At 39.4% G+C, this 23,218-nt stretch overlaps 1 protein-coding gene across 12 annotated transcripts in view; it reads left to right on the top strand.

Annotated features, from left to right (window-relative positions):
* EML5 (EMAP like 5) overlaps positions 1 to 23,218 on the top strand; it is a 183,566-nt gene that overhangs the window by 155,675 nt on the left and 4,673 nt on the right. For 5 of the 12 annotated variants that reach the window (XR_007412490.1, XM_049113388.1, XM_049113387.1 and 2 more), the window contains 10 exons: positions 2,000 to 2,098; positions 4,844 to 4,864; positions 13,669 to 13,842; positions 14,533 to 14,741; positions 16,993 to 17,150; positions 18,604 to 18,718; positions 19,610 to 19,798; positions 19,973 to 20,145; positions 22,039 to 22,201; positions 23,069 to 23,172. Coding sequence is in view for 9 of the 12 variants with exons in the window: in XM_049113388.1 (XP_048969345.1) it covers positions 2,000 to 2,098; positions 4,844 to 4,864; positions 13,669 to 13,842; positions 14,533 to 14,741; positions 16,993 to 17,150; positions 18,604 to 18,718; positions 19,610 to 19,798; positions 19,973 to 20,145; positions 22,039 to 22,201; positions 23,069 to 23,172 (1,405 nt within the window). In the remaining 3 variants the exon portion in view is untranslated. Of the gene's footprint in view, positions 1 to 1,999; positions 2,099 to 4,843; positions 4,865 to 13,668; positions 13,843 to 14,532; positions 14,742 to 16,243; positions 16,385 to 16,992; positions 17,181 to 18,603; positions 18,721 to 19,609; positions 19,803 to 19,972; positions 20,146 to 22,038; positions 22,202 to 23,068; positions 23,173 to 23,218 lie in introns of those variants that run through there. The other 7 variants (XM_049113386.1, XR_007412491.1, XR_007412492.1 and 4 more) reach the window with 7 other exon arrangements.

Below are 23,218 nucleotides of genomic sequence, written 5' to 3'. Positions count from 1 at the left end.
GAGTGAAGGTTTACTATACCTTGAAACCATGTTTTATAATGAAACCATTTGTAACTTTATTTTCCCCTAATGTTAACATGAAAATGGATGGTGTAGTGGTTCTCTCTTCTAGGTAGTGATTAAAAGTAGCATGTTGGGTAAGTGATTGCTGGGGAATGAGGTGAAGTGGGCAATGTTCTTACTGAGGCCTCAGAAAGCCGAGGAAGATATTAAGAAAGCTGTTCCCCTGTGGCTCTATGTGGAGATGCTTTGTTTGATTCAAAGTGAGAAAATACTTCTTGATGTTTATTTAACTGATTGTATTGTTGGAAAGCATATAAAGTTCTCTTAGCATTATTTGATGACCAATGATGTGATAATCCTATTAGTGACATTCACTATTTAATTTTGAATTGTTTTTTTTATATGTAATTATAAACTTCATAAAGTCTGAAAGTTGGAAGTAAAAACAGAGGTATTTAGTCCAAACATTTCTGGCTTTTTCCTCTGATAGCTTCACTCTGAATAGGTAAAGAAAATGGATTATGTGAATCCTAATCCCTCATACCTACTCAATATTAATCATTAACATGATAGTCCTATTTTGGTTTCCTAAAGAAAAGGATTCACCAAGATCCCACAGAAATCAGTAGTGATTTTCAATTTAATAATTTGAGTCATTTAAGAAAAACTTAGATAATCCTCTTTGAAGTTTCACATCTCCTTCAAAGAGAATAGAGAAGAATAAGAAAAGATTATTTAGAAAGGAATATGTAGGGACGCCTGGGTGGCTCAGCGGTTGAGCACCTGCCTCTGGTTCAGGGCATGATCTGTGGTCCCAGGATCGAGTCCCACATCAGGTTCCCTGCCTGGAGCCTGCTTCTCCCTCTGCCTACGTCTCTGCCTTTCTCTCTCTATGTCTTTCATGAAAGGAGTATGTAAATACACTTTCATGCTTATACTTGTCATTTTATTTTTAATTTTCTGATTTGTAATTAATCATCTTCTGATGGGATATTTATTTATTTATTTATTTATATCGGGGGGGGGGCAGAAAGGAGGCTAGGCACCTCCCACTTGTCATTATTGGTCCTCTCCAGTTTGGGGTACCATGTCACAGTCTAGGAAGTTTTGCTCTTCTTCAAACTTAGCCAGCAGCACATATAATTGTTTGTTTGTTCTCACTAAACTCATAGCTCTGGGAAATATGAAGCACATTTCACTTTGAAGAGAGGTTTTAAACTATTAGATCTGGTAAATGTCATTGTTAAATTGTTTTGTTTTGTTTTGTGCTGCTTCACTTTTTGGAGGACCTACTGTTGATGGCCCTCTGTAATCTGGACCCAACCTACAACCTACCATCCTGACCTCATTTCCCACTTCTCCATTGTATTTACACAAACATACTTTCAATACATCCTATATGATCACGTCTAAGGTCTCTTCACTAACAGTATTACTAGATAAATCACATGACTTCTTTGATCAAAATTCTTGAGTACCTTCCCACTGACTACAGAATAAATATGAAATTCAGTGGCTGGCATTCAAAATCCTCTATCATTCTAGTTCCAATTTGCCTTTCCAACCATATTTCTCACATTTCTTCTTGACCTTACTCTTCAGCTAAATGCCCATATATGTGCATACTTAATACTTTCCTGTCTTTGACCTTTGCTTAAAGTATTTTTCTTCCTGGAATGTCCTTCCCCACTCACCTTCCCATTAACAGAGTCTGTCATGTCAGTCCAAGAGTTCCATATGCCCATGATAAGAATTCCCATAGCATTTGGATCTTTAACTCTCTGTGGCACTTGATACCTTTAGCCTTGTGTTACATGGTTTATGCTTTTCAGGACTCTATCCACTTAAAGACTTTTGAGTAATTTTTATGATGATGATGATGCTCAAAAAATACGTACTAAGTACGTTAAACAGCAGTTTATTGTTCTGGATAAATGCATTTGACTGTTACACCTTAAAGTTTTCAGATTTAATTCTCAAATTCTTTTTTTTATAGGGACCCAGAGTTTTTATCAGGAACATAATGATGATATACTGTGCCTCACTGTAAATCAGCATCCCAAATTTATCAACATAGTGGCAACTGGCCAAGTAGGTATGTTTCTATATTTTAAAAAGAAACAATTTTAAGTAATTATATTATTCAAATTAACTCAGTATCCTATGGGAAAAAATAAAATATATTTGTGTATTATTCAAAATGCATTTGTATATAAAACACACACACCCAGTTTTCCAATATTATTTGCTTCCAGGTATCTTTCTCTCACTTTGGTTATCTTAGTTGGTACAGACAGTGCAGAATTAAGAATGAACTATGTTATGGTGATTGAAATAGTTGGACTTAGTCCTTTAGCAGAAATTTCTGATCAGCAAAAAGGATTAATGTGGCATTTAAAGCAGAAAGGAAGGGGATGCCTGGGTGGTTCAGCAGTTGAGTGCCTGCCTTTGCCTCAGGTCGTGATCTCGGGGTCCAGGATAGAGTCCCACATCCCTGCAGGAGCCTGCTTCTCCCTCTGTCTGTGTCTCTGCCTCTCTCTGTGAGTCTCTCATGAATAAATAAATAAAATCTTTAAAAAAATAAAGCAGAAAGGAAGAATTTGAGGAAGAAGTGGTAAATAAGGGGGAGCCAAGAAGTAAGTAAACTGACAGAGACACAACATCTGTGGCACCTGGCTTGAGCCAGAAAGAAGAGAGAAGCTGAGTGCCCATGCTGGTAAATCTTTCTGCCTTTTTCCTTTCTTTGCTATTGATCTAAGTTGTCAACTGTTTTAAAACCACTTGCTGTCTTCTTTTAGCTCTTTAGAAAACTTAAAAGCCATAACTCTATAAGCAAAATGATAGGATAGTAGGTCTGTTTAGAACATATCTGCCAATAGTGATCACTGTGAATACTACACAATAGATTTGGTCAGTCAGAACTTCGTAACTCTGGTGTACTTGGTAAAAATGATTGATGTCATCGAGTTTGCTGGATCTTGGTGTAGGTCTCAGTGGCTCAGCCACTTTCCAGGTGTCCTTTTCTTCTTGGAAAGGATAATTTATGCTTTTAATATCTTCATTTTTCATACAAGTACTAAATTGATCAGTCAGAAAATTGTCTGGGTTGCTTAGTTCTGCAGATAAACCACAAAGACCCTTGTATTCCTTCTTTCTATAAATTTTTCTATTTTTAAAAAGAAATAGACTGATACTTCATGCATTACATACAAAAGATTCTAATCTTTGAGTGTAAATGGATAGGTCTAGACCTTTTTTTTGCACTAAATTTTTAAAAATTAAAGTCTTATTTTTTTCTCTGCACAAAAAAAAATGAGATTATATTACCGTTTTGGTCACGAAAGAGCCTAGTTTAGTGCCTCTTGGCATAGAGTTATTTTTTACTGAGTTAAATTCATTTACTCAGCAAACTTATTGAGCATGTGCCATGCACAAGGCATTATTCTAGATGCTGGAGATCCAAGCAGCTTACCAAAAAAGGATAAAATCTCTGTGTAAATGGAATTTGCATATGAATATGATTCTAGAAGGCAAGATTCTTCCATGTCCCAGCTTTGCTCCTTTTCTTTCCCCCTCTCTCCCTTTGTTAAGCAATTTTGTTTAATAGTGCTGTAGTTTTCTCTCTTTTTTTTTTTAAGATTTTATTTATTTATTCATGAGAGACACACAGAGAAAGAGAGAGAGGTAGAGACACAGGCAGAGGGAGAAGCAGGCTCCATGCAGGGAGCCCAATGCAGGACTCCATCCTGGGTCTCCAGGATCAGGCCCTGGGCTGAAAGCGGCACTAAACTGCTGAGCCACTCGGGCCACCCTTGTAGTTTTCTCTTTTGATTAAGAAATATGGTCACAAATATAATCTTTCATGAACTTTGACCCTGTTCTCCTTTTTTTTTATTGAGATATAAATGACATGTAACATAGTTTCAGGTGTACAACTTAATGATTTGTATTTTGTTTTATTTTGAAAAGCAACTCTTTTCAAAATGAAATGTGGAATCGCTAATTATCCTCCACTCTCTGTCCTTCCAAGTCAAAGTCCAGGTGAATTTTAGATCATATATGCAGCCCAATGTCTTGCCCCGCTATACTCTTCCACAGAATAGATACAGAAAATTTTTACTGACGGCTAATGAATTGTAAGATAGACTGAAGAGAAGACCGAAGAGTGAGGGACTTTTTCTCTTCTAAATCCAAAGAGAAATGAATCAGTAGTTAGTTTGCCTGCCAAGCTTGTATAATACCTGCAAGACTCAAAACACTGCCTAAAATGTTTATGGCTCTCTTTGTTCAAAATCATATAGGTCACAGAGGAAATATTTGCTTTTGTGGCATTTTAGCCAGTTACATGCAAACTTTTTTTTTCCCTTGGCTAGAATCTTGGACTCTTAGGACCAAGCAGAGATGCATTAAAACTTCAGTCTATTAACAAGGCATTTTGTAAACTAAAACAAGAGTTGTATCATTTAAATAATGTCAATATATTATCTTTAAGTTGTTCAAATTTCAAGTAAAAAAATTAAAAAATAAAATAAAATTTCAAGTCAGTCATCAAATACAAAGAAAATAGTTTTTTATCCAAAGAATGAAAGATCCTAAAAAAAAAAAAAAAAAAAAAACAAAGAATGAAAGATCCTATACATGAAATTTTAATACATATGTGTAATTGAAGCAAATGGCTTCACTTACAGTTTACTCAATTTAACATAAGATTCATTTTGCATATGACTATGATATGTTATATAAAAATTATTTTGTGATAATCGAATTTTTATAAATTTTACTTTTTTAAGTATTTGTGTTATTTATGGAGGATTATTTTTCTGCTGCTTTTCCATTTTAGGTGATTTGGCAGACATGTCAGGTAAGGAAAATTCATCATTTTCTGTTCTACTTATATTGTTTACTAATGATAGCCCAAATTTTTATAGAATCATAAGATACTTGAAACTATTTTAGAAAAATGCATCATTTTAACATCATGATACTGAGCCCTATCTGCAATAACAATAGTAATTGTTTATCTTTAAAACTAATATACTTTGACCTTTTTAGTATACCAGCAGCACTATTGTAAGTACTTTACATGTATTACTTATTTAATTATTGAAAGAATCCTTCACGGTAGGTAATCACTTGCTAATACCATATAGCTGCTAAGAGTGCAAATGGGAGTAAATTAATCTTAAATATGAATCAATAGATTGTATTGCCTAAAAGCAAAATTTTTAATTGTTATTTTTACATATCATTACATTTATTACACAGTAGATCAATAGATCACTTAAAGATTTAAAAATAACTTTCTCTTATCCTGACCATAGTTTTGTGATTCTAAAAAGCTGCTAGATAATGTGTGCATTGTTTTTAGGTATTCAGTAGGCTTTTTCAACCCAATTTTCAGTTTACATAATATAGTAAAAATAGCAGTTTAATGCAAAAATATTTCCCCATGATTTGTATCTATCTCTCTCTCCTCCAGGATAAAGTTTCATTTTGTAATTTAATTGTTAAACTACAAATTTATCTGATACAACAGGGAATCTTTTTGCTCCCTTGGTTATGTTCAAGAGCATGGGTTGGCAGACTATAGCCCTTGGGCCAAATCTGGCCCACTGTCTGTTTTTGTATAGCCCATGAGCTAGGTATAGTTTTTACTAAGTTAGACAGTTGGGAGAAATCAAAAGAAAAACTCAGAGCACATGAAAATTATATGAAATTCAAATTTCAGTCTCCATAGATAAAGTTCTATTAGACACAGCCAGACTCATTCCGTGTGGTTTGTGGCAGCTTTTTGTGCTCCAGCAGTGTGGAGAGACTGCACGAGAGGCACACAAGATGCTCTCATTGCTTTGCCCTGCTGCTCAACACACCTAGAGTGCAGTGATGCCGTTATAACTTGGGAGGTTTCAAGCTACACCACAGCCTTGTGTTTTGCTGTTTAACCAGTGTATATCCATCGGGTCAAAACAAGGCAAAAAGGGAAAGCGGACTTTGAAAGTCACACTTTTAAGGCACAGTAAAATGTGGATTATATTGTTATCCAATTAACGTGGTAAACATGTTTGTCATGCATTGACACGGTAGCTGTGCTAAGAGAATACAATATATGTTAATATTTTCACACTAAGCTTTATCACAGGATTCCCAGCTCACAGGAAACCAACAGTCAGAAAAAAATTAAAAATTTAAAAGAATATTTGTGAGATTATCTCATCATACCAGAATTTCTTGACAAAAACAAAAAATAAAATAAGCTTGCAACCAGAGTTTCTGAATGGCTCATTTGTTAGTCAAGGGAAGCTGTTTACTGGCTATGAGTAATTAGATTATTTTTGAGGGATCCCTGGGTGGCGCAGCGGTTTAGCGCCTGCCTTTGGCCCAGGGCGCGATCCTGGAGACCGGGGATCGAATCCCACATCGGGCTCCCGGTGCCTGGAGCCTGCTTCTCCCTCTGCCTATGTCTCTTCCTCTCTCTCTCTCTGTGTGACTATCATAAATAAATAAATAAATAATTTAAAATAAATAAATAATTTTTTATTGCAGTGAACACATGTCCAAAGAAAATAAACTTGTTTAAAACTATTAGCTTTCTGGTAAGAATTGTTGCTAAAAGAGTTGAGGGTATTGGGAACAGCCTCAGTCAATTAAAAACAAGACCCCCAACAAGGCCGATAACGCTGAATGGTTTCCCGTAGTTCCTGACACATTGACATATGATATCGCTAACTTAAGGAATCTGTGCCTTTGAAGTGACTGAAGACTTGGCCTCTATGAACAACTACAAAAGATAATATTTTCAGAGAAGTTAAGAAAACATTAATTCAGGACAATCTGAAGTGGAATCTGCTAAGATACATGACAACTGATGGTGGTGGAAATACATGTGGAGCTGGAGCAGAGAAAGGAATAGTTGGTTACATGTTCAAAGCTGGTGGAAATTTGAGGTGTTTAAAGCCTGTGGTTATTTGTTGTGCTATCCATCAACAGGTAGTTTTTGGAAAACATTTCAGTGTATCATGTATTAGTGACAACCTCAATTTGTCATCGAGAATCAACAGTGAATGTCATTTGTTCACAGAGATTTAACCCACATGAGTTCCATGAATTTATTTTAGACATAGAAGCTGAGTATCCTGACTTGTCCTATCCTACAGCAGTTTAGTGGTTTAGTAATAGCATTATTGCAATTTTAGGAGCTAGAGCCAAGACTGAAATTTTTCTGAATGAGAAAAGTAGTGCTGTCCATCTCTGAATGGCCTTGAAAATTAGTTTTTTGCTACAGACTTAGTAATGTTTCTTAATGAATTCCACCTGAAATTACAAGGAAACTACAATCACTGTAACAACTGGAAGTTACAATTCCAGTGAAACTTACACCTACAAGAAACTCATTGATGGTGGCTAGTGTTGTAATCCCAAGTAATGCCACCCTGCATGATACAGGTCTCATGCCATCAAACTTTAGAACAAGAAGTGCAAATCCCATTTATAGCAAATGTATTTTCTGGCCTTAAACTATAGTGCCAGCAGCACTTTTCAGATCTTGATGCAAATGCAAAGAAAATGTCCATATTTCAAAAATTGGCTTAACTGAAACTGAAGAACTTGCACCTAACCTTCGGTTTATGATGATTATTCTGCAATGTAATACGTGCTAAAAGCCAGATACCAAGACAAGACCCTAAAAGAATGCTCTAAATGCTTTCCAGGTGATTGACAGTTAACATCATGTACTTGTAGATTAATATTCAAACTTGTCAGTAACTATCTACATGAGACATTTTCAAAGTTGAAATGTGTGATTTTATTATGGGCAAACATTTGCAATTGATTTTAAGGATAAAAAACTCTGACTTTTTTAAGGTTTTATTTATTTATTTATTTAACAGAGAGAGAGAGAGGGAGATATGGCAGGCAGAGGGAGAGGGAGAGACAGGCTCCGTGATGAGCAGGGAGCTTCATGTGGGGCAGGATTCCAGGACCCTGGGATCACACCCTGAGCCGAAGGCAGAGGCTCAACCACTGAGCCCCCTGGGCGTCCCATGTTTCTGACTCTTTACAGAAAAAGTTTGCAGACCTCAGCTCCAGAGGGAGAGAGGCAATAAGTAAACTTTTAAAGCTAACGTGATCTGAGGTGGTAATATGATTTAAAAAAAAAAAAGAAAAAGATGGGATTATATTTTGAAGGTAAAGCCCAGTGGTCCTTTTGGAAGAATTGGATGTGAGGGCCTGACAGAAAGTGAAGAAGCAAGGCTGTTAATTTTTCGCTTGAGCAGCTGGCTCAGCGAGATCGGGGAATACTTACGGAGAAACAGTGGGCGGGAAGAAAGTATTCACAGACATAAAGATTAAAGGGAAGACAAGAAGACTGGTGGGTTTGGGGGCGGGAGTGGGAAAATAAGGAAGCTCTATTTTCTTTAATAGCTGAGAGTGAGGAGATGGTGAGGAAGGTGGGAGCTAAAGTTTTGAAGTCACTTTGGAATGTGGGAATGTAATATCTATTAGAAAATATGTGATATAATCACATTTGAATACATTACATGTTTTTTGAGTAGACAGTAAGGGGATATCTTTTGTCTGACAAAGTTTTTTCCTTAGTGTACCTAAGGCAGTGCTAAGATTTTGACATTTGGTCCTTAAGAGGATTTGAAGAACGAGAACTACCCCCACCCTCATAGTTACCATTTGTCATAATAGGCAGTTGTCCATTAAGGGACTTTAGTTGGTCTTCCATGTGCCATCTGTGACAGAATATAAGGGAATTTATTAGCCCTAAGGCTGGTTGCATTTGTGGTCAGAAGAGAATTGCCAGTGCCAGTTCAAGTTATAGGCTTCTTTGCTTTCATTTAGGGGGAAAAGGATGAACACCTTTTCAGAACCATGAGCTAAAAGTCCTTTCTTTAGTCTCATTGAGTCATTTGAAGGCCCCAAGCAAACCCTGTACTAAGAAAACACCTGGGGAATAATACCATGTGCTGATGGGCTGAGTCTGGGTCACTGAACTAAATCTCCCTGCTGGAGATGGGCAGTGGGGAATGGAGCGTGGGGGCTTGAGGGCACAGGGGATGTTATTACAAGGGGCTTAGACTAATCCTCTGAGCCGGCAGTGTCTTTCCCCTGAATCACTTGCTCTACTTACGGGAGGAATGGATTCCTGAATAGAAGTATAGCTTTATTAAGAAGGAAGGAGGTAATGAATGGTGGATATGCAGCAGAGCTGTCCACCACAGAAACTAAAGTGTGAAATACAGTTGGTGCACTTAATGGCTCATGTTAAAGTCTTGTTTTAAAATACAGTTTTTATTAGGCTGCACCAAAGGCAAGGTAAAGGACGGACAAAGAATATATCCTTTAAAACTTTGATTCTGGGATCCCTGGGTGGCGCAGCGGTTTAGCGCCTGCCTTTGGCCCAGGGCGCGATCCTGGAGACCCGGGATCAAATCCCACGTCAGGCTCCCGGTGCATGGAGCCTGCTTCTCCCTCTGCCTGTGTCTCTGCCTCTCTCTCTCTCTCTCTCTCTCTCTGTGTGACTATCATAAATAAATAAAAATTTAAAAAAATAAAATAAAATAAAACTTTGATTCTTGTAAACTCCAATTAGTAATTGAAAGAGACCTTACAGCATCTCTGTACCAGAGACTTAGAGTTTAGGAATGCTGATAAAGTCAGTGGGATTGATTTTCCAGAGAGAGCTTGATATAATAGGAGGAAGAACAGAAATGGATCCTGAAGATACCACACCTCTGTTGGCTCTGCCAGCTGTGTGTGACTTAGGGCCCGACTGACTTCATGGAAAACACATCTGCCTAGAAGTGAAGCTTAGAGGTGCACCCATTAGCTGGTGGCACGTTGGAAAGGGAAGAGAGCGAACAGGGTCTGTGCTACTCCAGTATCATGAATGACCATTTTTGAATCATAGGAGGAAATAAAATGTACTTAATGAACATCATTTAATCTTTCTCTTAAAAAAAAAAAAAAAAGGATTCAGGACGCCTGGGTGGCTCAGCAGTTGGACATTTGCCTTCTTCCCAGTGCGTGACTCCGGGGGTCCTGGGATCAAGTCCCATATTGGGCTCCCTGCATAGAGCCTGCTTCTCCCTCTGCCTGTGTCCCTGCCTCTCTCTCTGTGTCTCTCATGAATACATAAATAAAATCTTTTTTAAAAATAAAAAATATTAAAAGATTTTATTTGAGAGAGAGAGAGAAAGCATGAGCAGGGGTAGGAGCATAGTGAGAAGCAGGATCCCACTGAGCATGGAGTTCAATCCCAAGACCCCGGGATCATGACCTGAGCTGAAGGCAGGTGCTTACCCAACTGAGCCACGAGCCACCCAGGTGCCCCCTAACTTAATCCTTCTTCAGTAAGTTAGAAAAGACGTTGAAAGTTTGCGGTGACTTAAATCTTAAATCCTGTTACTGATACAAGTTCAGAACAGTTTGGATAGTAGCAGTCCCATGACATGGTCATGGTCATGTTTTAAAACATAAATTTTACGTATATGCTCCTTACCATCTCATTTAACTTTCTATGAAAGTTTGAAAAGCTCAGTAGCTCAACTTCCTTAAGATTACTTGCTATGTAGAGTTTAAATAAATGAAGGTTTTGGTAATTTGTGATATATGAAATTTGGAGACAAAACTGAGTGATGTTTCTTGAAAATCCATTATCTACCTCATCACATTTAGGCAAATAAAGTATATGGATTGCTCAGGGTTGCTTTTTATGAACACGTAAAAGTGTTTCTGTATTATAGAAGACCTATATAATATTTATTACTGGCAAAAAATTATAGACTGCCCTAGTACATGTTTACATTTTTTTCAAGTGTTTAAGTTCTAGTTAACATAACAGTGTAATATTGGTTTCAGGAGTAGAATTTAGAGATTCATCACTTATATACAACACCCAGTGCCCATCCCAACATGTGCCTGCCTTAATCCCCACCACCCGTCTAGCATATCTCGCTCCTCACCCCCAGCGATCTTTAGTTTGTTCTCTATAGTTAAGTCTAGTATGGTTTGCCTCCCTTTTGTTTCCTTCCCAAATGTTCATTTGTTTTGTTTCTTAAATTCCACATGAGTGAAATCATATGGGATTTGTCTTTAATTTCACTAAGCATAATACTTTCTAGCTTCATCCACATTGTTAAAAATGGCAAGATTTCATTCTTTTGATGGCTAATATTCCATTGTGTATCTATACCGCATCTTCTTTATAAATTCATCTGTCAAAGGACATCTGGACTCTTTCCATAGTTCCATGGTTACTGTCAATGCTACATATTAAGTTTGCCAGTCCCTCATATTCTTTGACTTTTATATTGAATAAGGAACATTCTAATCTTAGTTCAGTACTTAAGTTATTATGTTCATTTTTACATGCACAAATACCCTATTTTATTATATGATAAACTTTTTTAGTTTATTTGAGAAAGAGAGAGAGTGCATGCACAAGCAGGGGACGGGCAGAGGGAGAGGATTCCAAGCCGAGTCCGTGCTGAGTGTGGAGCCTGGCAGGCAGTTTGATCTCAAAACCCTGAGATCATGACCCAAGCTGCAATAAAGAGCCAAATACTTAACTGACTGAGCCACCCAGGCACCCCATATGGTAAGCTTTTTTTTTTTAATTTTTTTTTTAATTTTTATTTATTTATGATAGTCACAGAGAGAGAGAGAGAGAGAGAGGCAGAGACACAGGCAGAGGGAGAAGCAGGCTCCATGCACCGGGAGCCTGACGTGGGATTCGATCCCGGGTCTCCAGGATCGCGCCCTGGGCCAAAGGCAGGCGCCAAACCACTGCGCCACCCAGGGATCCCGAATCTTTTAAGTCTATTTCCATACAGTTTCGATTTTTTACAGTTGTAGAAATCTTTGAACAATTTTTACTTAATGACTTGAAATCCCTGGTTTAATGTATTTTAATTACTTTGAAGAGCTCTCAGATTTAACATTGTATACTATAAATTGTAGATGGTATATACAGTATAGTCTAAATTGATCACAGTATTTTCTTTGGAAACTAAATTGTCTCTATTTTGGCAATATTTGTAGCAGATTTATAATTTGAAACAAACATACTTTAGTAGTTTGATTATTTTACTAAAAGTACTTCTGTTCTGGGGCACCTGAGTGGCTCAGTCGTTAAGCATCTGCCTTTAGCTCTGATCATGATCCCCGGGTCCTGGGATAGAGCCCCACATCACGCTTCCTGCACAGTTGGGAGTCTGCGTCCCCCTCTCCTTCTGTGTTCTCTCTCTCTCTCAAATAAATAAAATCTTAAATTTTAAATAAAAGTACCTATGTTATGAAACTGAATTAGCTGCCAAATTGACTTATCTGTTCATTTTTATAGGCTGTAGTTCATGAAGAAAGGATAATACAAAGCCCTGATATTTTTACTTAGAAAATACAGATAACTGGGAAAATTTTTTTAAAGAGTAGAAATGGGCTACACAAGACGAATAGCAACAAATACAGTTTTTTAAAAGATTAGCCATTTGGGGGGCACCTGGTGGAGCATGTGACTCTTGATCTCAGGGTTGAATTCATATCCCATGTTGGGTGTAGAGATTACCTAAAAATAAAGTGTTGGGGTGCCTGGCTGGCTCAGTCAGTAGAATTTGCAATTCTTGATCTTGGGGTCATGAGTTCAAGCCCCATGTTGGGTGTAGAGCCTACTAAAACAATTTTTCTTTTAATAAAAAAAAATCTTGAAAAATAAATAAAATAAATAAAAATAAAAGATAAGCAGTGTTATTTCTTCCCTGAAATCCTGTTTTTAAAAAACAACACTGTCTTATAAAGTGATATGAACTTAGCTTTTTACCAAATCTCTGTCTATATGGTTGAAAATTTCTTTTCATATCTATTCAGGTGAGTCCTACCCGCTGCCTTTCTCAATTTATGCTTGCTTTTCATCTCTCCTTCAAATAACATAAGATATTGAATAACATTATAACTAATGTTCAGTAACAAAGATAGCAGATAACTGAATATAATCTGATTTTTAATTATTGTATATTTGTATATTTCTCCACATAATTACATAAAGATTTAACACATGTAAAACGTGCATTATTTTTTAGTAGTTTAAGGTTTGTGATTGCCTTATTTTCTTGTTTAAGTGTTATTTTCTCAAAAGTGCAATTTGAACTATTGCCTGAATAAGTACCCTGTACTTTTTCCTTTCCTTCCTCTTTCTTTTTTTTTCTTTACTTTTATTTATTTTTTTTAATTGAGGTATAGTTGACACATTGTGTTACACAAGTTTCAGGCATATGGTATCATGACTGGACAATACGTTGTGTGCTCACCATGAGTGTGGCTGACACCTGTCACCGGCATGCCATGCCATTACAGCACCACTGACCCTGCTCCCCATGTTGTCTTTCATCCCATGATTTACTCCTAACCAGGAGCCTCTGTCTTCCACCCCTTCCCCCATCTTGTCCATCCCCCTACCACCCTACCTTCTAGCAACTATCAGCTCTTTGTGTTTATGAATCTGTTTCTTTTGGGGGGGGGGTCTTAGTTTTGAGCTATTTTTAAGTACACAGTCTTCGTTTGGTACAGACTTTTCCATGTTTCAGAAAATATGCATCAGCTACGGAAATGGAAACATTTATAATAGGCATAATACAACTTTTGGATTTTATGTTTATTTAGCTACAGCTCCTTCCATCCACATCTGGGATGCAGTGAACAAGCAGACTTTATCTATACTGAGATGCTACCATTCAAAGGGCGTGTGTTCAGTCAGCTTCAGTGCTACTGGAAAACTCTTGCTGTCTGTGGGGCTAGACCCAGAACATACTATTACCATTTGGAGATGGCAGGAAGGTAGGGTTCTTTTTTCCTTCATAATTTTTAAAAATAAGAATACTAGGGTAATGTGCATTCTCTAATATTTGCCTAAACTTGGTGATTGAAATCATTTTTCATTTCAGCCCTACACAATACACAGTACACAGTTGATGTTACTGTTGGTATGTTCCACTTTAAAAACTCAGTGAAAGAAGCTCACAAAACATAAATTAATGAAAGTTATTAATACTACACATGATTTACTGCTCTCTCTTTTCAGTAAGAAACCATATGTAAGTCTCTTTGCTAATTATTGTTTGATTTGTTATGGAGGGTAATAAGATCAGAAATGAAGTATATTGTAAGTGACAATAAAGATCAATAAGGTAATATTACTTGCACTTTAGACAAAACTCTTCAGTTATATATATAGCTGCCATAAAAAGTGAAGTTCACAGAGCCACACAGAAGAAGGTAAGCTGTGATTCCCAAAATCAAGGATGGCCCTTCTGTGATAATAAAGCTCCCATTGACACACATATCCCTTGAGAAAATATGTGAAAGGACCCTCTCCCCAGGCAGTTGTCCTGTGATTGCTGGTAGCCGTGCAAGGGACATGCCCCCTTAGAAGTATTTGGTTTTTGAACTATATGAATAACTGCTTAATCTTGTAACAATTAGCTTCCTATACTAACCTTGATAATTCTGTTGTCTCTTTTTTGTCAGGTGCCAAAATTGCCAGCAGAGCTGGTCACAACCAACGTATTTTTGTGGCAGAATTCCGACCAGATTCAGATTCCCAGTTTGTCTCTGTGGGAGTCAAACACGTGAAGTTCTGGACACTGGCCGGAAGGGCTCTTCTTAGCAAAAAAGGGCTCCTGAGCGCAGTGGAGGATGCCCGGATGCAGACCATGCTCGCTGTGGCATTTGGTGCAGTATGTCTCTTGAAATGCCTGTGCTAGTGTATCTCAGAATTACGGAAAATGGACTACTTTGGGTTTACTTACTTTAGATAGATAAGCCACCATAACCTCGTTCAGTGGCATTGGGACCCACTAATTGTTGCATACGTCCTGGTCATGCATGCTTTCACCTTCCTGTACTGATAGAAGTAATCTGATACTTTCAGAAATCTGGGAGTGGGAGAGAACATTAATGAGGGAGAAGAATTATAATGAAATATTTGAGTCTTTAGGCCATTGGCATTCTTAAAAGCCTTCCTTAATCTTGTAACTGTCACCCTAAATCTCCTAAAATTTCTGCCCTCCTGGTAGTGCCTCATAATCCTAGAGATTTGTCAGAATATGGAAAGATGAATCAAGAAATGTAATTTTCTTCTATGTAAGGTGGTACTTGGGTTTAGGATTTCCTTTTTTGCTATCATCTTAATTCACTGCTTAGCACATAGTTGGAAGTGCTCTGGGCCGGTGCACTCACCGCTCACCGAGGAGGAAAGAGAACACAGTTCCTGGCCTTCACAGGGAGTGTTCTAGAGAGAGCTGTCCCTCCCCTCCTCCATCCCATCTGGGCTGGTGGTTCACAATCCACATCTCTTTCCTCTAATACCCTGCGCCCTGGCCAGGCTTTTTAAATCCTTTGGTGCATCAGAAACCTAAGTGGATTTCCTTACTAACGTGTTTATCTGGGTACGTAATACATGAAGAAAATTATACTCTTAGAACCTTTAAGCACACATTTTTGAGGGGGGAAATATTGAAAACTTTGGTCATACCATGTCAAACTTCTATTAAACATTTTGGGCGTTCATTATATAAGATCAGTAATTCCTTTCCAGAAGAAGAACTCGCATATTCAAATGCTTCTGACATTTAATTTGTCCGTGTAGATTAACTTTCTTCATGTATAAAATTCCTTATGTAGCCAGTTGCCCATTCCCAAAAGAAAATAAACTTGAAGAGTAAAATATTAGTCATAATTCACTCATGTTTGAAGCAGCAGTGCAGTCAGAGTGTTTACTGAGATGGGTTGATGTCCAATTTAGGTCTTTTTGGGCATCTTGTTTGGCTCGGGGCCGTAAAAGAGCAAGGGAAGTAAAATACTGGTATTTACACCTGAAGCACTTACTTTCTAATTGCAGATAAGGCATGGATTATGATGCTTCCAGATGACAACTGTCATTATTGTCATCCAAATATGAAGTACAAAGAAAATACGTAAATGCTGAGGAATTTGAAGTCACATTAAATTGTTGTAGGGAGGGGCCCTGGCTAGTTCTGTCGGTAGAGCCTGGGACTCGTGATCACAGGGTCCAGAGTTCCAGCCACACATCCTGGGTAGAGACTAACTTTAAAAAAATTGTTGTAGGGAAATAAACATACCAACTATATAATATTTTCAAAAAGATTAAAGAAAATCTTTGTTTTGTTGTAATTCAAAATTTTCCTAACGCTTCTCTCCATGCTGTTTCTGGTGAAAGATCTTGTACCAGTTGCTCTAAAAGTGAAACTGAAATGGATGAAAATAGCAAATATGCAGAATTTAATTTCTCCAGTCTCCACATAAATGAACTAGATCAGAATTGCAATTCTCAGAATGATCTGAAGCTCTATTACTTTTGGTACTTATCCAATTTATCTTATTTTGTATCTCACTGACTTTGCTATTTTGATTTTAAGAAGTCATGGCAAATGTTAATTTTATATATGTAACTTCATGAATTAGTCAAATCTAAAAATTCCCACAACTTTGCTCTATTTATGGTTTTACTTTCTGTGACAAAATACTTTATCAGATCTCATGGAAAGTTATTTTCACTTCCTACCCTTCTTTGCACTCCCCATTACTAATGACTGCACATTATTCCTTGGGCAGCTGGAGGGAAGCAGCCCACAGGGACCATATAAACCAGAATGATAATATTTTAGACTTAAGGGACAGAGAGCTGAACTCCCTCAAGCTTTATCAGCGTGAAAAAGCTGATTCTTCTAGAAGTGCCAAGGCTTGTGCAAGGAGGCTAGGCCAGTGAATTTGCAGCAGAGGAGGACAGCAGGCCCTGACGAAGCCAGGCCTCGAGTTGGGGTTTTCTGGCTCCGGCCCACTGTGGCCCCAGCCTCGCCCCACCGTGCCGTCTGGGAGGTAGGCCCTGCTACAGTAGAGAATTGCGTCTGTTTCATCTCTATTTGAACTTTTGATGAGTCTGTCTCCCCCTTCCCCACTCCTTTTCAGAATAACTTGACGTTTACAGGTACCATCAGTGGAGATGTCTGTGTGTGGAAAGATCACATACTGTGTAGGATCGTGGCCAGAGCTCACAACGGGCCCGTGTTTGCCATGTACACCACCCTGCGGGACGGACTCATCGTGACCGGCGGCAAGGAAAGGCCGTGAGTCCTCCTCCTGTGCATGGCCTCACTGTGCGTGCATTTGTGCGTCGGGGGCTGCCTGGGGTTTGCAGTTCGTTATTCCAGTGTTTTCTAGGCCAGACACGTTGTCCTATCTGAACAACTTCCTCCTGTGCTTCGCCTTTATTGCCTCCTACATGCTGCCGTATTGATTATTAATTTGTGGTCCAAAGTCACTTGAAATTTTTTTTCATGTTGTGGAGAAGCCTAGACCCCAACAATCAGGCTGAGAATTTCTCCGAGGTAGTTATGGTGCAGGCAGAGAGCTGATCTTAATGTCTGTATCCTGTACAAGTATTTGCTGGAAGAATTTTGCCCTCAAACACAGGATGCACCTTGGCTGCCCTCTGTCTTGTCTTTTGTCCAAACGGACACTGATGGGCAGGGTGCCTACTGCTTGCCGCCTCAGAAGAGGACGAGGGGGTGCTACAAACTAAATGCCTTGTTTGCTTTTCCTTGAGGCAAACTTGTTACATAAAATCATGTAATACGGGATCCCTGGGTGGCGCAGCGGTTTGGCGCCTGCCTTTGGCCCAGGGCGCGATCCTGGAGACCCGGGGTCGAGTCCCACGTTGGGCTCCTGGTGCATGGAGCCTGCTTCTCCCTCTGCCTGTGTCTCTGCCTCTCTCTCTCTCTCTCTCTGTGTGACTATCATAAATAAATAAATAATAATTAAAAAAAAATCATGTAATACAAGGCTTCAAAATTTAAGTCTGAGGAAAGGCCTTTTTCTGAGTTTCGCTTTGAAAACCTCTGAGGAGCTAAATACTTAGAATAGATTTTTCTGCCAACATAGTCCTTTCCAGTAAATGTGGTGTTTCCATGTCCAAGAAGTAAGAACCTTTCCAGTCAGGATTGAGTGGAGACACATATATGAAACACAAATGTAGCAGCTCTTGTCTCCCACGTGAAGGAAGACTCTTGCGGTGCACAGGCATGTTTTTGTCCTGAGACAAAACAGTTCATCTTACAGAAAATAAAGTTGTACCCTTTTCAGTTCTTCCAAGTGAAAAACCATAAGTGGGTTGTATCCTGTCTTTTCCATATTGCTCTGGCGCTGGGGTCCCCGCAGCCCTGCAGCCCGCACCTCTCTGCGCACTTTCAGTGCGGGTTTCAGCCGTGGCTGTAGCATCTCTGATCGCATATCTAGGCTCACGTTCTCATTATCATGTTAACGCTATACATCATTTTACACATTGCCTTAATCATATGGGAGGTGGGAGCTAAATAAGATTATGCTCATGTCAGGAAAATGAAGTAAAAGTAAAGTAAAATCTGCTTAAACATGATAACTGGAATACAGTGTATCTTAAAATTGCTATAAAAAGTGAATATCATGGCCTTTTTTTTCACTATTCTGCTTATAATTCAGGATTTCAAAAATTATTTGGAATAGCTAATAACAAATGCTCCTTTTGGTTTGGGTTGTTATTAGGTCGAAAGAAGGAGGAGCAGTCAAACTGTGGGATCAGGAGCTGAGGCGATGCCGTGCTTTCAGGCTCGAGACAGGACAAGTCACTGATTGTGTTCGTTCTGTGTGCAGAGGCAAAGTAAGATGTTCCTTGAGCCATTATGGTGCAGCAGGAAGTAGAGGACAGTTATTCTTGGGGTTGTCTAACCCTTTGGAACTTGATGAAATCTAAGGATGAGTCTGCTTGCTGGCTGGCCTCTGCCTCCGCTGCTTGCCGTGTGGTCCACACCGGCACCAGGCAGACGGCAGGAAGCTGCACTTCTGCCTAAAGTCGATTTACCTCCATAGTTCTTGAATCTGCCAATTCAACTGTGGAGGGCAGAAGGAAATTTTCTTGCCAGTTGACTCATTTTGATTAGAGCAGCTATCTTTTTGTTTTCTTTTTGGTTTTTTTTTGTTTTTTTTTAAAGTACTCTACCCCCAATGTGGGGCTTAAACTCATGACCCCCGACATCGAGTCGTTTGCTCTGCCAACTGAGCCAGCCAGGCACCCCCCTCTGGTTGGTTTTGTTTTTTTTTAAACATCCGTTCCTTTAAAAAAATTGGCTCATGCATGTACTTGCAATAAGCATATTTATAAATCATATACATGTATTACCCTCAGTCCATATATTTATTAGTCAAGCTTACCTTTATTTATACTTACTTTTTAACTAAAATCCAGTACTTCTTCCTGTATCCCAGTGCACTTACACCTCTTTGGAGATCTTCAGATAAAATAGAATCAAAGTCAAAACTTTGACTAGAAAAGTCAGGTGTATTATCTTAGAGCCTGGACTCTGACATACAGCCCAGCCCAGTGCTCCTGCAGGTTGCCTCTAGTCAAAGAAAACCACATGAGCTAATGACTGGCTTGCTACTAGATTATGCAAAGCAGAAAGTTCTCTGAAAGGAGGTCAGTAGGGTCCTTCCTGTTATTGAAAGCGATTTTGTATCACAGTAAATGTATTGGGTCCCATTTGTGTTTCAGGGCAAGATCCTAGTTGGGACAAGGAACGCTGAGATAATTGAAGTTGGAGAGAAAAATGCAGCATGTAATATCTTAGTTAATGGCCATGTGGATGGACCCATATGGGGACTGGTGACACATCCTTCCAGAGATTTTTTCCTTTCTGCTGCAGAAGATGGGACAGTGAGACTCTGGGATATTGCTGATAAAGTAGGTACAGAGTTTTCTTTCTTACAGTTATAATTTCTAAAGGAGCATGGAAGTCCTAAATTGTTAACATGTGAAGAACTATTTGAGAATTATATTGAGAATTTTGAAGAGAAACCGGTTTACTTTAAGCACTCTATTTAATGTAGTTCTCTATAACTCTTGGTTCTTACGCAGAAGATGTTAAACAAAGTGAATTTGGGACATGCTGCTCGTACCGTGTGCTACAGCCCTGAAGGGGATATGGTGGCTATTGGAATGAAAAATGGAGAATTTATTATTTTACTGGTGAGCTCTCTAAAAATATGGGGAAAGAAGAGAGACAGACGATGTGCAATCCATGATATCAGGTTAGTCAACAAATGGAATAGAATTTTTAGTATATATGTTCTTAAATGACCCAGGTTACATTTTAAAACAGGTCCTTAATGCCTGTCGCATTTAAAGACATCAGAAATTGGACCCTGAAATGTGGCTCTTTTATACTTATTTACTGCTTGCTAAAATTATCAACCCAGTGACACCAACCACAGTGCCACATGAATTCAGGGAATATCTGGAGTAAGTACCACAGAACATGTCCTTCCAAGAATATGTCCACTGTACTAAGGAGAGCCATTCATCCTGAGTTGTCAGCCTGGAAACTAAAGTTATAACCCCAGCTCTCAATGGAATATATAATCACTCATTTCGTCAGTACACGTCAGGGCACCACCCTGGTGGCTCAGTTGGGTCAAGCGTCTGACTTTGGCTCAGGTCGTGATCCTGGGGTCCTGGGATGCAGCCCCTCGTTGGGCTCCCTCAGCAGGGAGCCTGTTTCTCTCTCTCCCTCTGCCCATCCCAACTCTTTCTCAAATAAATAAAATCTTTAAAAAAAAATTAATACTCATCAAACATCTGTACCCAAGTCTGAATCAAACTAAACTTTACTTGAACCTAGGGGCACCTGGGTGGCTCAGTCGGTTAAGTGTCCAACCCTTGGTTTCAGGTCAGGTTGTATGTCAGGGCCTGGGATCCAGCCCTGCACTGGGTTCCACGCTCAGCAGGGAGTCTGCTGGAGTTTCTATCTCCCTCTGCTCCTCTCCTGCTCACTTGCTTGCTCTCTCTCGAAAATAAAATTTAAGAAGAAAAAAAAAGCGGGGATGGGGGGCACGCCTGGGTGGCTCAGCGGTTGAGTGTCTGCTTTCAGCTCAGGTCATGATTCCTGGGTCCTGGGATCGAGTCCCGCATTGGGCTTCCCATAGGGAGCCTGCTTCTTCCTGTGTCTCTGCCTCAGTGTCTCTCTCATGAATAAATAAAATCTTTTTTTTTTTTAATTTTTATTTATTTATGATAGTCACAGAGAGAGAAAGAGAGAGAGGCAGAGACACAGGCAGAGGGAGAAGCAGGCTCCATGCACTGGGAGCCCGATGTGGGATTCGATCCCGGGTCTTCAGGATCGCGCCCTGGGCCAAAGGCAGGCGCCAAACCGCTGCGCCACCCAGGGATCCCTGAATAAATAAAATCTTAAAAAAAAAAAAACTAAACTAAAAATAAGCCCTTTCTTGATCCTTTCTGGTCCAGTGCCTAAGTTCATTGAGACAGTGGCTGCCATTTACTGAGTACTTCGGTGTGGTCAAGATCAGTTAGTGAATCCCGTTCTGTCAAAAGCTTGCACTCATTAGTAAAACTCTTTTACATATGAAACCTTCCTCAAAATTTTAATATATAAACCTCTTACAGGCCCCCAGTTTCCCTAAAGAAGCTCAACTGAATTGTCCCCTATTTCCCATGACCACAAGACACATATGTGTCTTACGATAACCTCTAAGCTTCAGGTAGTGTCCCTTCCCCTGCTAACCTGAGTTGAATGAAGCTGGTCTGTGTTTTTGCTGTGAAGATACCAGGTGTCCAGATACCAGTTTACCTACCTTGGTAAATTCGGTGTTGTGTAACTTAAGAGTTACGTATTTATTAGTAGCTTATAAGCTACTTTGAGCTTAACAAGCTCAAAACTTATTTTTAAAGAAATCAGATGTAAATTCAGGAGCTACCTAAAATTGAAGGAAAATATAAGATTTTTGTTTTATGTAACACATACTATATTCTCTCCGTATACACAATCAGCGGTGTCAGATGAATCTATGTGAGGCCAGAGCACACCCATTTTGAAAGGTGGAAGAAAGCAAGCAAGTCACTGGTCTGAAACGTTATACAATTCCATGTGATCTGATGCGTCTGTCATGTTTTTATTACCTCTCCAGATTTAGTCCAGATTCCCGGTTTCTGGCCGTTGGCTCTAGTGAGAACTCGGTGGACTTTTACGACCTAACATTGGGCCCCACCCTTAACAGAATCAGCTACTGCAGAGACATTCCCAGTTTTGTCATTCAGATGGACTTCTCTGCAGATAGCAGACATCTCCAGGTACAGTACCGACGCTATAAACCCAGTCCACACTAGGTTCCTAGACTGTCAGTGGAGGCGTTTAAAACTCCTAACTTCAACGAACTAGGGGTGGTAGAAAGGGAGGTGGGTGGGGCGACTGGGTGACGGGCACTGAGGGGGGCACTTGATGGGATGAGCACTGGGTGTTATTCTAGATGTTGGCAAATTGAACACCAATAAAAAATACATGTATATATATATAAAAAAAACCTGCTAACTTTGGGGCCTACACAGGTGGCTTGGTGGTAGAGCACGCCTTCAGCTCAGGGCATGACCCTGGGGTCCTGGGATCAAGTCCCCCATTGGCCTCCCTGCAGGGAGCCTGCTTCCCCCTCTGCCTGTGTGTCTCTGCCTCTGTCTCTCCCATGAATAAATAAAATCTTTAAAAAATAAAACCTCTTAAGTTTTAGGGATGCCTGGCTGGCTCAGTCGGCAGAGCATGCAACTCTTGATCTCCTAGTTGTGAGTTTGAGCTCCACGTTGGGTGTGGAGGGAGGACTTAAAACCTTTCAAAACAACCAACCAGCCCAGGGGCGTCTGGCTGAGGAGGCCTATTATTGTGATTCTTGATCTTGGGGTCTTGAAGTCCAAGCCCCACGTTGGGCAAGAACTTCCTGAAAACACTGGAGTTCCAGAGCTTTCCAAGTTCTTGCTTTTTTATGCTTCACTGTTTCTGCATTAACAGCCTATCCCCATCAGTCCTCCTCTCCATTTTTTTCTAACAGACATTTGTAGTCGTTGTTAATGTTAGAAATGTAAATCAAAGAGCACATTTTGCTAGCATCCCATGGCCTTCTGATGTCAGTCACGTAATGGAATTCTCGTCCCATTTTAATACCACAAAAGGTCTCCACTGGTTGCTATAAACGGCAGGTCTATGAAGTGCCTTCAGGAAAACCCGTCATGGACCACGCCACCATGGACAGGATCACTTGGGCTACGTGGACTAGGTAAGGACCAAAGGTCAGTCAGGAAGACTGGAAAATCCTACTTCTG

The sequence above is a fragment of the Canis lupus genome, chromosome 8 (assembly GCF_003254725.2).
Source record: "Canis lupus dingo isolate Sandy chromosome 8, ASM325472v2, whole genome shotgun sequence".
NCBI lineage: Eukaryota > Metazoa > Chordata > Mammalia > Carnivora > Canidae > Canis > Canis lupus.
This window is presented reverse-complemented; position numbering and strand designations above follow the sequence as displayed.